At 45.2% G+C, this 15840-nt stretch overlaps 1 protein-coding gene across 1 annotated transcript in view; it reads left to right on the top strand.

Annotated features, from left to right (window-relative positions):
- Positions 1–13345, top strand: part of LOC115325373 (WD repeat and FYVE domain-containing protein 3) — a 193923-nt gene extending 180578 nt beyond the window's left edge. Inside the window, exons 67-69 of the mRNA XM_029986093.3 lie at positions 6199–6310; positions 8833–9030; positions 12616–13345. Of these exons, the coding sequence (XP_029841953.2) occupies positions 6199–6310; positions 8833–9030; positions 12616–12718 (413 nt within the window). The 3' untranslated portion in view covers positions 12719–13345. The remainder of the gene's footprint in view (positions 1–6198; positions 6311–8832; positions 9031–12615) is intronic.
- The last annotated feature ends 2495 nt before the right edge of the window (positions 13346–15840 follow it).

Genomic DNA, 15840 nt, shown 5'->3' with positions numbered 1-15840 from the left:
CAGGCGGTCATTGATACATCGGCCGGTTTGTCCTATGTACTCGGCACCGCATTTGAGAGGGATGGAGTAAACATTTTCTGTGCAGCAGGTCCGGAAAAGGGTGGCGTGCTTTTTTTCGCAAGCCGGCTTGGCTTCTTGTCGGTTGATCATGTTGCACATGCTTGCCAATTTGAATCTACTGGAAAAGACAACTTTCGTGTCGTAGCGTGATGCAATGGATCGGATACGATGCTAAGCATTATGAATGTAAGGTATGCTGGCTATCCTTCGACTGAAAGGCATTTTTGTAGTTGCTTTTGGGTTGATAAGTTGGTGTAAAACGGACACGAGGTGTTCCACCGGATATCCGGAACTCAGGGGTCGTCGAGATTGGCTCTTAATGCTATCGGCTGTCGAATGTTGACAGGATTTTGTTTTAACTGGTGTGAGTAGCGTCTTGATGATACCTATCTTAACAGTCTTGGAATGAGCACTCTCAAAAGGGAGCACCGGCTTTTCTGAACGCTGACTAAACGCCCAGCAAATGCCTTCGCTGATTTTTTTCAATCACAGGTCTAGAAATTGTAGCCCTTCTGAGGAAGCATGTTCCTTTTTGAATTTTAGTTTGCCTCCAGCGCTTTCGAACGAGGCCACGATCACCTCGACTTTATCGGCTTCAGGGTGAATAATCAGGTAGTCATCAACGTAGCGGACTACGGTGCATTCCGGGCTAGTGTCCTTGAGCTGTACCTGTATGTATTTTAAGTGAAATCTACCTGTCTTATGTCGATAGGACCATACAGGTACAGCTCAAGGACACTAGCCCAGAATGCACCGTAGTCCGCTACGGTGATGACTACCTGATTATTCACCCTGAAGCCGATAAAGTCGAGGTGATCGTGGCCTCGTTCGAAAGCGCAGGAGGCAAACTAAAATTCAAAAAGGAACATCCTTCCTCAGAAAGGCTACAATTTCTAGACCTGCGATTGAAAAAAATCAGCGAAGGCATTTGCTGGGCGTTTAGTCAGCGTTCAGAAAAGCTGGTGCTCCCTTTTGAGAGTGCTCATTCCAAGACTGTTAAGATAGCTATCATCAAGACGCTACTCGCACCAGTTAAAACAAAATCCTGTCAACATTCGACAGCCGATAGCATTAAGAGCCAATCTCGACGACCCCTGAGTTTCGGATATCCGGTGGAACACCTCGTGTCCGTTTTACACCAACTTATCAACCCAAAAGCAACTACAAAAATGCCTTTCAGTCGAAGGATAGCCAGCATACCTTACATTCATAATGCTTAGCATCGTATCCGATCCATTGCATCACGCTACGACACGAAAGTTGTCTTTTCCAGTAGATTCAAATTGGCAAGCATGTGCAACATGATCAACCGACAAGAAGCCAAGCCGGCTTGCGGAAAAAAGCACGCCACCCTTTTCCGGACCTGCTGCACAGAAAATGTTTACTCCATCCCTCTCAAATGCGGTGCCGAGTACATAGGACAAACCGGCCGATGTATCAATGACCGCCTGAGAGAGCACGAAAACGAGGCAACTTCTAGAACCGACAATCCCATTCATCCGATTGCGGTTCACGCGAACGAATGCTTTGGATGCGTGCCTGACTTCGCAGGAATCAAGACTAGAGGGGGACACCGCAATCGCCACGGACGTGAAATCATTGAATCTTTTCTCATCCAGAACGCAGAAAACAATGTTTCATCGGCATCAGTAACCTTATCAAGACGGGAATTAGAATTCCTCAGGCCTGAACTTGGAAAATATCGCAACTCCCCGTAATCACACAACTTCCCGGTAGTTCCGCCCTTACCTCATGGTTCCCCCTTTTCCTTCTCCTATCACCCCTTCCATCTCCCAGTTTCCCTTCTCCTTTATCGCCTTTCCATCTCCCAAGTTTCCTTTCTGTCCCCCATATCACCTTTTCCATCTCCCAGTAAGCCTTCCCCCTTATCGACCTATCTTGTCGGGGGTCTCGCTCAGGGTGCAATCTCTTTGCCCAAATAAACGTCGTTGCTAACTGAAAGAAAGTGGTTGTCCTGTGCTTGTTCTCTGTGTTTTATTCTTTCAATTTTATGTATACATGTTCAACCCACTCGCCTTCATCAGTCCATGACTCCGAGACATGTAAAAAATTAGTGGTTACATATTCAACATGGACTAAGCAAAGTGATGTAACTCGCCCTGCAGAGAAAGAGAATTCATTTTTATTGCGACCCAAGCATTTTTGTGATCTGATAAAATTGTCGTTACCCTTATTATAATAAATCTTTGTATTGATTTTAAGTGTTGTGAGAAATGGGCATACTTTTAGGCTGGTTATGTATCTTCATCTGTTGGAATACATTTTGTGTAAGTTGTAAGCCTGGAAATTCACAGGTAAAAAAATGATGTGCAGTGGGCCGGGTTAAATATAATTTAAGCATTATCTAATTGATCCTAAAGAAATAACCTATTGTCCTCTTGTATAGGAATTTATGTTGCAATACTGTTTGTTGCTATTGGCATGACATCCAACAAACCATGTCATTCATACAAGTTGGATATGCTAAATCTGAACATGAGTTTATGTTTCATGGATTTCTTCAGGGACGATTTGGAAGGGACAATTGAAGCGGAGGTTTTTTTTTTTTTTTTTTTTTTTGCATTCATATAAATTGATGCTCTCAAGATATATACATAATGGCAGAAAGAGGTCAATATGTAGTACATATATACTATTTTTAAATCAGTTTGGAAAACGATTTTACCCCCAATGCTGCGACACCAAACATCTAAATAGTGCACGAATCTCGGTCAAGAGACATCTCTCTTTTACTGTCTGATTTGGAAAGCATATCACATTATACATAATAGGCATTTCACTTTGATTATATTGGATCCTTAAATTATTTATGTGTGCGACTGGATATTTAAAATTGTGTTTGTTATTGAAATTCGGGGGATTCAACAGTTTGTTCAAGGAAGAAGGTTTGAAACAAGTCAAGTGAGTTTTGTTGGTTTTAGTGGAGCACCCTTTTGTTTTGAGAGCACAGGAAGTGAATCTTTAAAATGTGAGTTGCTTGATGCAGTGCATGTCAGTCATGTGAAATTTAAATTATACCTTGGTGTCAGCATGTTGCTTTGAAGTTTTGTGGCTTTATCATTTTATTTTATGCTGGTATGTCAAGGACACTGCATGGTGGGGTAGCAAGTGCTGTGAAATTTCCACTTTCAAATGATTGTGAATCTTCAAATTGCAGTTTTCAATTTCTAGGTCACAAAATGTGAAACAGGTTGGAGTATACTTATGGTCGAGGCTACATCCACGCGCGGGGACGTAGCCAAGTCGGGAGGAGATAAGGCTCCATCCACGCAAAAGGTCACGTGACTTATAAAATAAGGAGATAATTTGTTTTTATGTACATATTACGCTTTCTTATAAGTAAATATAGGATATAAAAATGAAGAGGTTATATTTCATTATTGTTTTAAGGTTAATATGTCACGTGACCTAACAAAAATGGATTACTGTTTTCTAAGACTAATAGCAAATATAATGCATCATGAAAATAGTACCAATTGAGACGTTGCCTCGTCTTTTTCTACCTTCTGGTGTGTCCACTTTTCTGCCCCAGTCTCAGGTTTACAATCATGTTCAATATATATCTTTATATTTATGTTGTCCAGGAGTCACACACACGTATGGGCGGCGTGCGTGCCATTCGTGCGTGCGTGCGGTGCGGGTATGGCCTCCGGGGCCTTCGCCCATGTGCGCATCGCTGCTGAGGCGAGGCGGAGAGGCTTTGTCGTGTGTGTGGTTGGCTTGGTTCGAAGCCTTTTAATGTGAGCTTATGTGTATCGAAGGGGACAAGTATGTGCCCACCACTTCGTACGTTCTTGACTTGCGCGTACGCTTGCAATCACAGAGATTGTGAGAAAAGGGAAAACATGCACTAGTCCCATTAATAACAAACATACTGAGAGCATTCAATCGAGAAAACTGGGTAAAAGATTCCAGAAACAGTTTATTCCATGACAAATAAAACAGTAGCCGATGCACAGATGCCACTCGTCCACGAGATCACCGATGAACACGAAGCCCTGCTTGCGGCAGAACTCCTGCAGGAGCCAGTTCACGTCTCTGTGCCGATCATTCAACGCCTGGATCTCGGCAATCTGACTACGCTGACACTCCATCGAAGAGAACCTGTTCCCCCGCCTCGGAAGGACGGAAGAAAAGGCGATCTGCATCGTCGATTGCGTTCCAAGATCTGAGCGGCCAGCCGACGATACTTGTCAACGTACGCGCTGGCACAAACGCTGGTGTTGTTTGTGCCAAAATCGAGCAGGGCGTTAGACACCTTGGAAAACAAAGCCTCGATCCTAATGCCACTAAACGCCCGCACTTTGACAGCCACCCGGTCATTCGATGGGAAATACTAGGACAAGTATTTCACCGTCGAACCCCCGGCAACCAAAACTTGAGGCAGATCAGAAGCGCGACCGTGCTAATACTCAAACGGCCAAACTCCTTCTCCGAGAAAACAAAGAAAATAAAAACGCTTCAGAGAAAGTCAACACCGCTTGCGGAAGACCAGGCAGGCACAGTAGACAGTAGTCCGCGCACGGCAAAATCGCAAGGTGCAATGGCCGCCGAGCAAATGGAAAAACATTGGGAGGCTAGACCGGAAGTTGATCGTAGTGCGCCGGAAGTGACGTATTGCGTGGATGGAGCCTTATCTCCTCCCGACGTGGCTACGTCCCCGCGCGTGGATGTAGACACTCCCTATACTTATACATGACCAGTTGTTGGATGACATAACAGTCAACATAGGCATAAAAACTGCTTTATCATCCCTTTAATAATGAAGTTGAAGCTTTTAGTATATTGGTTATAATTAGATACTGGTTGTTTTTCTCATAATAATAAAATATTTTAGGGGTCTATGAATATTTTAGGTGTAATTACCTAGGTCTCCTGGGCCCGTTTGCTCGAAGCACTAACCGCGGCTAAAGTTAGCCGCAGTACCTAGGAGAGGGATTTTTAGATCACGTGACTGGGCTCGGTAGGGATGCGGGGAAGCATGGCGGTGCCCCAGTGAGTGAGCGCCGCTCGCTTTGGAAATAATATGTCGTTGCGGTTGCAATATCGGGCGCGTTAGTCAGCAACGAATGGTGCAGGAGGCTTTCACTTTGCCTTACCCCACTTAAACCGCAAAGCATGGGCAATGACATCGCCGCATTTTTTAGATAGTGTTTCGATTCTGGGCACTCCTAAGCCTAAATGAACGCGATAATTGTCGGCATGGCAACGTCTTTGGAAAGCGGATTGTTGATAGCACACAAAAGCAGACGGCGTCCCAAGAGACCTTTTTTCTAAATTATCCAAGCACCGACGTGCATGCTGCGACTGTAGTTGCACGCGTCGCGCGTGCTGGCGTCTGCAGTAGTAACCGTTCTAAAGCAAAAAGTATAAAACAAATTTTGCCTTGCACGCGCGTTCGTTAAAGCCTTATTATGATTTTTTACTTCAAATCTTTTATAAAAGGAAGGCCAGCGCGCGTGAACCGTAGAATTACATTTTCAGCGTTCTCCTCGCGATGCTTGGATAATTTAGAAAAAAGTCAGTCGGGACGCTGTCTGCTTTTGTGTGCTATCAACAATCCACTTTCCAAAGACGTTGTCATGCCGACAATTATCGCGTTCATTTAGGCTTAGGAATGCCCAAAATCGAAACACTATCTAAAAAATGCGGCGATGCCATTGCCCATGCTTTGCGGTTTAAGTGAGGTAAGGCAAAGCGAAAGCCTCCTGCATTATTCGTTGCTGACTAACGCGTCCGATATTGCAGCTACAACGACATATTAGTTCCAAAGCGACCGGCGCTCACCCACTGGGGCACCGCCATGTTTCCCCGCATCCCCACCGAGCCAGTCACGTGACCTCAAAATCCCTCTCCTAGGTACTGCGGCTAACTTTAGTCGCGGTTAGCACTTCGAGCAAACGGGCCCTGGTCTTACTTTTGTATTAATTACTTAATTATTCCCATTGCAATTAATTCCTTAGTTCACATGCTAAAAAAATTGTGCTTTTTTGTTGTTCTTTTTGGGTCTTTTTACATAACAAACATATCCACTTTTACGCATCATGGCTGCTTTCTGTGTACTTGCGGCTCACTGTTGCAAGAGAGAACTGAGGCATTGCACATCTTTTTTTCCAGGATTCCAGTGGTCATGCCAGCTGGTGTTTCGCAGCAAGCTGACGATGCACACCGCTTTTGACCGGAAAGACAACACGGAGCCTGCAGCCGTCACTGCCCTGGCGGTCTCCAAGTGGGTTGCTCACTCTTTAGCACCAGGATATTGATGGCATCAAGATATGAACGGTGTGATAGGCCTGTTTCTTGTGACTGCATGATAATATGCTGGACTAAGTGTTGGCACGCTAATGTAAATGATTTGATTTTCCTGAACTGCCTGAACTGGTAGTTTATGCAGTTTACATATTAATTCAATTGAAAGAGGCTGCCACTGGCCTTTTCTTTTTATTGCTGCATAATTGCTGAATTTGTCTAAACTCTGTCTGATCTGGTTCAGAGGATTTCCAAAATTTAATGGTTCTTGAAGGGGTGCAAAGATCATGGGTTGGAATGCTTTTCAATTGACACCGGTACTAGTGCAGCCCAAGTGTATACACCTTCGCCAATGCCATTGACCCAGAAGTCCCAAACTCTAACGAATGTCCAGAGCTTGGCGAGTGCCCCGTGCTATATGCCAAGGGGCTCAGTTGTAGTGCGCCACACTTCAGTACTGGTAGATGTGAAGCCTTGTAGCTTTTAGAGCTTTTAGAGTGTCTCATTGGTGCTTGCTGGCTGCACCTTGCTAGAGTGGCAACATCCTTTGGGAGGCAGGGATAGGATTTCTGTGCCAAACTGTGCCAGAGTGCTTACCCCACTACATCCTTCTACATTTTGCCAAAGTGTGATGAATTTGTGTCAGCATTGTGCCAAAACATAATTTCCCTTTATTAAGCTTATGCAAATTTTCAAAACTTATGTTTATTGCCTCAAATAGTGTACTACTTGGTTTTATCCCTGTTTTGAACACTAACAGTACTTGTAAGGGGAAGTATTGCATTATTCCTCGTGTGCATGTTTGTGGTCTGTTCTGGCAGGTTAGTTAACTTTGTTGAGTGTGTTTCTCACCACACACTGATGCACTGCAGTACAGTGAAAACAATGGAGTAGAAATCGCAATGTTGCGTATTTTGCTTTGCCGCAGCACACCTGCATGCTAAGGAGAAAGCACTCCTTCAAAACATGGTGCTTAACATGCGTATTAAAAAAATAAATAAAGGGACTTGGTGAGTGCTGAGGTACCAAACGCTTCCTTGCAATAAAATTTTTTGGATAAATATGTGGCTAATACGTATAATAGACTCAGATAGTCTGACGACATTTTTGTTCAAATTTGAGATAAAAATGTGTGGGTATAGCCAGGAGATCTATAAATGGAGTGCTCTGTAGTTTTACTTTTTTATGTCAACTCTCGTTTAGTTTCCAATTTCATGTCCATGAAGTGACACAGTGATCAGAATCAATTAAAATTAAATGAGTGGATCTAGTGGGTGGAAACTTGAGAATACCGTTAATGAGTTTGGCTGGTTTGTTTTTTAGAAGGTGTACTTATTGTTCTTAGGCCAGTTTTTTATTATGAAGTTCTAAGTATAAAATTATATTAATGTTTATAATCAGATGACAAGAACTTTGTTTTTACCTGAATTAAGAATTGCAGTTTTATTACAACCTTTAGAACTTCACTGAAACAAAAACATGAATTTGCGTGCTTGGTATTAATGTGTTCTGACATTTTTATGAAATATGCTATTTTGGTTACCTTTCACCCTGTACCTGAAATAATCATTCAAAGCAGTTTGTTCTGTCCTTCATCAATGAGCACATTGTTGACACCCCTGGTGCTTCCACATGCGACTGAACAACTAGTTCTACATTCGAGGGAATCAAACCTGCATGCAACCGGTGCTAACAGCAAGTTGCACAGAATGGTCAAGACAAAAGAGACAATGTATTTTAGTTGCACAGGCTAATACATTAATCTGAACATAGAATATTTGCAGTGTTATGATTGAAAATAGAGCATATTGCTTACGCTCCAGAAGTTCTTTTTGCTGCTTCAAAATTGATTTTGGCCCCTCTAGAAGGTGCTCCTAAATGAGTCGGACAAATCGCATCGCTGGGGAGGGCAAACACTACCTTTTCGGCCGTGGCCACCATTTTGCCTTTTGCGATGCGTCCACCTCGTATATGTGAGACCGGTGGATCGGCTTGTACCCACGAAAACGCAGCATTAGGAAGTACCCATTGAGGTAGCGATAAATTATTCAAAGTAGAGACTTCCTCGACTCAGTAACGCAAAAAAGCGTCGGTAATGCGGTCATCCGTTCAAAGTTATCGCATTATCACTAGACACCATGCCGAAATCAAGTGCATATTTGGAGGAACGCGTAACGTCGCATGTCTTGCTACTCGTATCATTTCACGAGCGGTAATGCTCAATAACTGCGTAAGCAGCTCATGAGTGGCTGCATACGAGTGGGAGGCAAGATGGCAGCTCTGCTAGCGGACGACAGAGTTGTCTCCACTCTGGAAGAGCTGCCACCCCAGCAGCGCTTCATCTTGTCGATGACTGGCTTTATCTGGATAACGGGGCAGGGCCTTCGATGCACCGTCTAGTAGGAGACGTGTACGAGGAGCCAGTGGGACCGGCCCACACCCGCGAGGCATCGCCAGTGCCTGGAGGACAGAGACGACCCGGTGCGGGTACCTCGTGCGCAGGGACCACAAGACGGTGTACGTGGGGGACGCCCGTGGCCGGGTGTTCACCTGGAGCGTGACGGAGCACCCAGGGCGGGCCATGGCCGACCACTGGGTGCGGGACGAAGGGGGCGACAGCTGCCTGGCCTGCGGTGTGCGCTTCTCCTTCGCTGAACGCAGGCACCACTGCCGCAACTGCGGACAGCTCTTCTGCTCCAGGTGACGGATCCTCACTCTTTGTCTCGGTCGAAGACCTCCCGACCACTTGACGGTAGAGTGAGAGAGTACCATGTTTTACAGCTCATAGGTCGCACCCCCCCTATCGGTATTTTCGGCGACGAATCGAGCGGGAAATATAATCTCTGTGGCAAATTTCCGCGGTTAAGGTTCATACTTAGAGAAGAAAACTGCATATATAAGTCGCACAGTTGTACAAGATGCACCGAAGGACATTTGGGGGTAAAAACACAACTTGCACACCGAGAAATTAGGTATTTCTCTTAGAACGGAGTGTTTAGCCCAAACCTTGAGCTCTAAATGACTACTCTGCTTGAGAAAATCAGTGTGAAAAATCATCAACAAGTGTGTCAAATAAACATGGTTAAAAATGCACACAAAAAGACAAGGACTGAGAAGAGAAACACATAGACAACAGACAAGTGCACACTCGCAACTCATATGTATTTGAAGGAAGATGAAAAGAAAGAACTACAACCGGCAGAATCAGCTCGAGCGAAGGCCACACAGTAACTGGGGCACACGAGCTCAAGAGGCACTGAAATTCAGCCATGCGATAAGGATTTTAAGAAAGCCATTCCCTTCTTTGTTAAAGACACTGACGGCTGACTGACAGATTGCTCGCCCAAACTATGGATGTTAATTGCTTCAAAGATTTCCCTGGCGTGTTTGTCATGATATTTGCCTGTTAGCTTGGTTTTTTCTAAGGATGGTGTGCATGAGCAGGCTTGACAGTGCAGGGATAGGTGATTTTAGAGAGAGATTGTGTTCTTGTAGCCAGTCATTAACGCACCGTCCCGTCTCTCCTACTTAGCGTGTACTGCATGAAAGCAGGATAGTGTAGATGACATTTAAGGAACAGGGAACATAAGAGTGGACAGGACTTTTATGGCAAATATGTTTTTTTAATTTTCTGCCTTGGGTTGGACCTTATCACAAATTTGACCTGTTTTTGGGGGGGGGGGCTGACATCACTAAGGGGACACCATACCTGGTAGCAACTTTTTCAAATAGTACAAACAGATGAAATGTAAAACTGTATACGAGTTAAGATTCAGAAGTTTTGAGACTGGGTCCCAAGTCCAGAAATTGTTTGACCTATAAAGTCGAAAATAGTTGGGAGCCATTCCACTCTGAAGGTGGATGACCAGCGAAGCTGTTTAGTGCACGACAGACGTGACACAGAATTTCGAACAAAGGTATGAACGCATTTGTTGTTTTGATTGGTGGTCACTGTGACGAAAGGTATACGCACACACATGTGCTGCCCGCCGCCGCCGCTGACATTCTCGTTGCCGTTCCCGCCGTTTCTTTTCGTAGGCGCATTGCTCTTCAGGAGTCCGAACTATACACGGCCTCCCCATTACGATGGGAGAAAACAAGTGAAATTGAAAATGGAGATTGGCGACCCAAGCTTCAAGGAGAACGCAGGGAATGGGTATTCCACGCGCCGCACGGACATGCCTTCCCCATATAAAAGATTCAAAGTAAATAACCAAAATAAAGCATTGACGAACGCACGTGCGAGATGTCATTTGTTTTAGACTTTTGCTTAGAACAGTTACTGCTGCAGACGCCCGTACATGTGGCATGTGGGTGCGGTGCGAACGTAGAGTTTTTGGTCACGCACACGAAATATCCACGGAACCCTAGCCATAAACAGCTTCTCTGTAAAAAAAAAGTTGGGCTTTTCTTTTGTATAGTATGAAAGTTCAGAAATAAAATGTTTTCGTCCGCAGCCTGCTATAGACGAGCCTACCACCTACCCATAGTGTGTGGCATGAGTATCTGCACTGAACATGTCCGGTAGCTTTATGGTTTTAGAAATGCGTCACTGTGCATGCGTAGTGCCCGCGCTCATGTCACTTGCTCGTAAAACATTTTGCTCGTCTATAAACAGCTGCTCATTGTCGTCACGACACAGGATGCCGTAGTCCATAAGATGGCCATCTTGTGTCGGATAATTGCAAACTGGACAAGACAGGCACCGCATATTTTGTCACGATGCATGTCAGGGAGAGGCATTGAGACAAAAAAGTGTAGAATAACCAACCGAGAATCTTTGGAGGCAAAACGATAAGTTTGCTCTTGTGGAACATCACTACTGGTACCAAAAACTTTCACTTGAGTGAACTTCAAGGGACCTAAGGAAATAGTTGACTTAACTGAAAGTTCACTAAACTGAACATATTCACTAGAATATGGAAGAGCATAGGGCACAGTATACATTGAGTCAAAAGTGTGAAATGCAATTTATGGAGTCATGTACAGTGGCCCAATTTTTTTATAATACCAAGCGAGCGTCGACTGCTGGGACGGCCAGCGCCGTGCCGCGGAGGAGTGCGACGATACGGGAGAGATTAAGCGCGTGCGCACAGATCCCTTTCTGGTGGGAGCATTGTCTGCTAGGCTATTCCATTGATCGCACACAGCCCCTGCTCCGCAGCAAAGGCGGGCAGGGCACTTGCAATGTTGAAGTGCATCGCCGATATGGCCCTCCTCTTGGAAGGCGTTCACAGTCCTATTGACTTTAGCCAGTGTAACCCCGACTGCGGTTGCTATATCCCCTTGCGTCATGCCGCTCATCGACATTCTCACCGCAGGTTCCCATGTTTTTATGGGCACTCGAGGAGGCATAAAAATGTGCGCGCGCTTGCTGGCCAGAGAAAAGTGTGACTAAGTTGCTCCATGAGCTAGATGACGACAGCAACAACGCAGTTGATACTACAAAACACCAAGCGGAAACCCTGTCTATACTCCGTTTCACTATGTGTTGTACTGCAGCCGACGCTAGCAGCCATCTTGGCCAGTCCATCGCTAAAAGTGTCACGTGGCCTTCCCGTTGGGTACAACTGCATGGAGAAGCACGATGTCACGTGGCTGGGCAAAAGCACTGGATTGGTTTTGATGGCCCGTAGCATTGTTTGCGGTATAGAGTTTAATGCGTCGTTGCATTCAGTTTTTCGCGTCACCGTATTTCTATTTTTGTTGATGTGCAAATGTAAACACAAACATGAAATGAAAAAAAAAAAAAAAAAAGAGAAAATTAAATTTGATATGACGCGCGGTTTATGCCACACCTGAGCAGTATCACGCGGGCAAGCGCTGTTCAGATTTTTGCTTAAAGGCGGTTAGCTATGCCAGTAGATAATGAACAGGGGCCGAGCGCGGGCAACGGAATAGCCTAGCAGACGACGCTCGGAACGGAAATAGCTTTGTGCGCGGGCGCCTAAATTCTGCCGTGACGCTGCATTTTTCCGCGGCACAGCGCTAGCCGTCCCGGCGGTCGACGCTCGCTTGATATTATTAAAATAATTGGGCCACTGTGAATCGATATATGAATCTTGTCAACTGGTTGTGCTGTTCTTATGCAAGGTCATACTTTAACTACCCTTTTGGGGACTGGAAGCACCTGGGGCACTTGTCATGTGTACCGAATTGAATCCTTCCTTTTATCCCTTTGTTTGGTTTTTTATCCACCACATGGGAGTGCCTTTGTTGCATTCTTTGTCCCCTAACATGTCCCACCTCTTTTCTTTCTCTTCTCTCTGCCCTCACACCTCACAGATGCAGCCGCTTCGAGTCTGAAATCAGCCGCCTGAGGATACTCAAGCCAGTGCGAGTCTGCCAAACCTGCTTCAACTCCCTGAAGACCTCCGGGGAGGCCTGAGTGGGGAGGAGGCGGTTTTCTAGTCAGACATATCCATGGACATTCCGTAGCCGGTGTGTGTACAGTAGCGGCAGCGCCCTCCCCCCTGCCCTCGTCATGTACATACTGTTAATGTAAATATTGTGTCGTGCCGTGTGATTTCTAAGTGTCTGTAGCGGGCCCATCCCACACCAACTCGGTACACCGACCGTGTAGGACGCTTTGCGAGACTATTTCACGGAGAACACGAACCAGAATAGGCTTCCTGTCACTACCAGGTGTTTATTGCAGGTTGTGTACCACCAAAGTACTATACATATATATATAAATAAATGCAGAGTATATATGAAGTAAGCAATACTTACAAACTGCTCCCTTCCGGTCGCAAGAATGCCAGGAGTTCACTAGAACGACGATAGTCATAGGTTTGCCGTGCATAAACTGCGAGCGCTTGGGGGTGCGCGGTCAAAGGAGGCTTGGAAAACAAACAGTTTCACCTCTTTTCCTTTTAGAAGCAGAGTTGGTCAACAAGACGTAGGTTTGTCTGTCCCTCAGTGTCGGATTCTGACTCGACACAACCATGCTGTGTTTTTGAAACCTGCTTGTTTTTTAAAACAGATTAATAAACATGGCACTGTTTGTTTTCCATATCTTGTCACAATTTGAACATTACTTGCTGCAATTTCACACTTTAGCGAGAGAGAGAACTATGATTGGTGGAGAGTTCGGCAGGCCTTAAAGGGCAACTCCACTTCATTTTTTATATTGAGAAAACTATACAGCCCTCTTCAGTATCATATAGAAAGACCACATGTCAAATATTATGATCTAATTCCGTCTCTGCCTTTAATAAACTGGCCAGCAAACTTTCAAATGAGCCAAGTCGCCGAAATTTGCTAACTCTAGCGTGCGACGTGAGGCATAACCAACGGCGCAGTCAACACCAGAGAGTTGGAGCAGCCAACATTCAGCCACTGCGTCATGTCTGCGTCACTCTAATGTTTTGTTTGCTTTTACTTCTCAAAGCGAAATTGAACAATGACGTCAAGTTTCTCCTCCCAGTGCTGGCTCAACGGTGTCCACATGATCACCGTAACGCAGATGCGCTAGTTTGCCCTGCCCTGGCGCCTCTCGGAGCCGAGAGCTGGGAGCAGTCTGTTTCGCCTCGCCGCTGTTGTAGTTTGAGAATGACGTTTTATTTGCAATGCAGGCGCGGGCCACATCTTCGATGCCTAGCTGCGATGCCTGACGAAAGATCCATAGGCTTATGATGTTATGTAGCTGCCTTCTCGAACTACCAGTTGACCAGCCCGGGAGTTGTCTTTCACAAGCTTCCACACGAAGGTGCGCATATCAATGTATGGACGGACATTCCATGCCGGTGAAACTCGGGGAAGCTGTGGTCGCCAAATCGCAGAACAATGATATGTTCCGATTGCTTGTGCTCATGACACTAATTAATTTGCTGTTACCAACTAAATAGAGAAACGTGCGTGAAAAGATAAGTTCCGCTGTGAAACCAAATGAATAGGCACTGGAGCATACTTATCACGCCATTCATAATTTTCGCTGACCATTTCGCTATTGACAATAAATGTGTAGTCTGCCGTACAGTCCATAAAGGTACAGAATTCAGGCTACTAAAGCAGGAGACTCATGCATGGTCAAACGACCACCGCATCGGTAGCACAACACATCGGGCGTTTCCCGGTGTATGAGCATATAGTATGTCTCGCACCTGTAGAAACCAAGCGCAAAAACTCAGCTGTTTTCGGTAAAATAAATGTGAAGGTTGAGCTTCATGTGCCAGACCTATGAAGTGCATCTGGCACGCCCAAGCGGAAGCCTGATGATTAATTTGGACCACCTGGGGATCTTGTGACGTTACACGTCACGAGATCCCCAGGTGGTCTAGGTATGTTCCCGTCATTTCGCCTCAAAGGCGAAATGACGAGAACATACCTAGACAAAGTTGATGCTACCCGAACGCCTGATTGCCTCCAATCAAATAACTCGCAAATTCTTACCGGTGTAGGTATCTTCCCAGTATTGAAACCATGGTCGCGATCACAACGGTTCAATTCACAGAGCAGTGGGGCCGCTTTTACGGGAATCATCTTTATTCGGCATCAACACGGGCCAAGAGAGAAATCGAGCCAGATCAATAAAAATAGTTGATATGGGACGCTAGGCTTGGGCCACTCCTGCTACAAGAACAGGCATCCGCACAGCACTTCCGAAGGCGTGTCCTAGCGACAGTTGTTTGTTGCAAACTACGCCAGTTGAGATCTTCCTCTGTGAAGTTAAAACCACTTGCACTCATAAAAAATGACGAGCTTCGCTCGTTCAGCACTCTGCAGACGCCGGCAGCCACACTTGTTAACGTTTCAAACCAAAGTGGGAGAAGCAGTCTCAGAATACATTTGAAAACATTAACGACTATCTTGATTATTTGTTTCTCAAACATAAAAAAATAGTCAATTAAAATACTATTACAGCTAGGAGATACAAATTTACAACCAACCTTTCACACGTCAGTCATCTCTTCAGCCAATGAGAGATGTAAGCACCTTGTAAGCACGGGGCGGGGCTTAGCGGGCTGCAACCTCTCCTTTTTGCACCTAAATTGTGTCTAACAATGTAAATATTGAGCTATATTTTGTTGTTTTTTTCGTGCAAAATTATTTTTAAAATAATGTGTCCCATCTAGTATGCCCCTTAAAAAAAAAAGAAGCTTTTTCTTCCTTGCAGTGTCTCTTTAAGGGTTTAGTGATGAGGTATAGTACATAATCAAAATTTTACATGATGCATTAGCCTCAAGTGACACATTTAATAGTGTAGGCACACACTTTTTCGTAATGATGATTTCTGTGATAGAGGCCTCTGCTCTTAACATAGAGGGCTAAGAGTGCAAGCTTTTAGCTTTTTCAACTGCGTTCCAGCCCACGAGCCAGCACGCCAGATCAATGTCCTTCGAGGCTCCAGTCCGACGCCCGTAGCCTACGCTATGCTCCGAGGTTGGCCAAAATGCAGCTCGGGTTCACTCCTCTTCATAATGCACGTTGCAGTCGAATCTTGCTGCCAAACCTCACCCGACAACAATGTCTTCAGTATATACTGTAAGACTACTCGTCAGTAAGAGT

The sequence above is a fragment of the Ixodes scapularis genome, unplaced genomic scaffold (genome assembly GCF_016920785.2).
Source record: "Ixodes scapularis isolate PalLabHiFi unplaced genomic scaffold, ASM1692078v2 PGA_scaffold3__209_contigs__length_174095766, whole genome shotgun sequence".
In the NCBI taxonomy this organism is placed as follows: domain Eukaryota; kingdom Metazoa; phylum Arthropoda; class Arachnida; order Ixodida; family Ixodidae; genus Ixodes; species Ixodes scapularis.
Note: the sequence above shows the minus strand (reverse complement) of the source record. Positions and strands in the feature narration are given on the sequence as shown.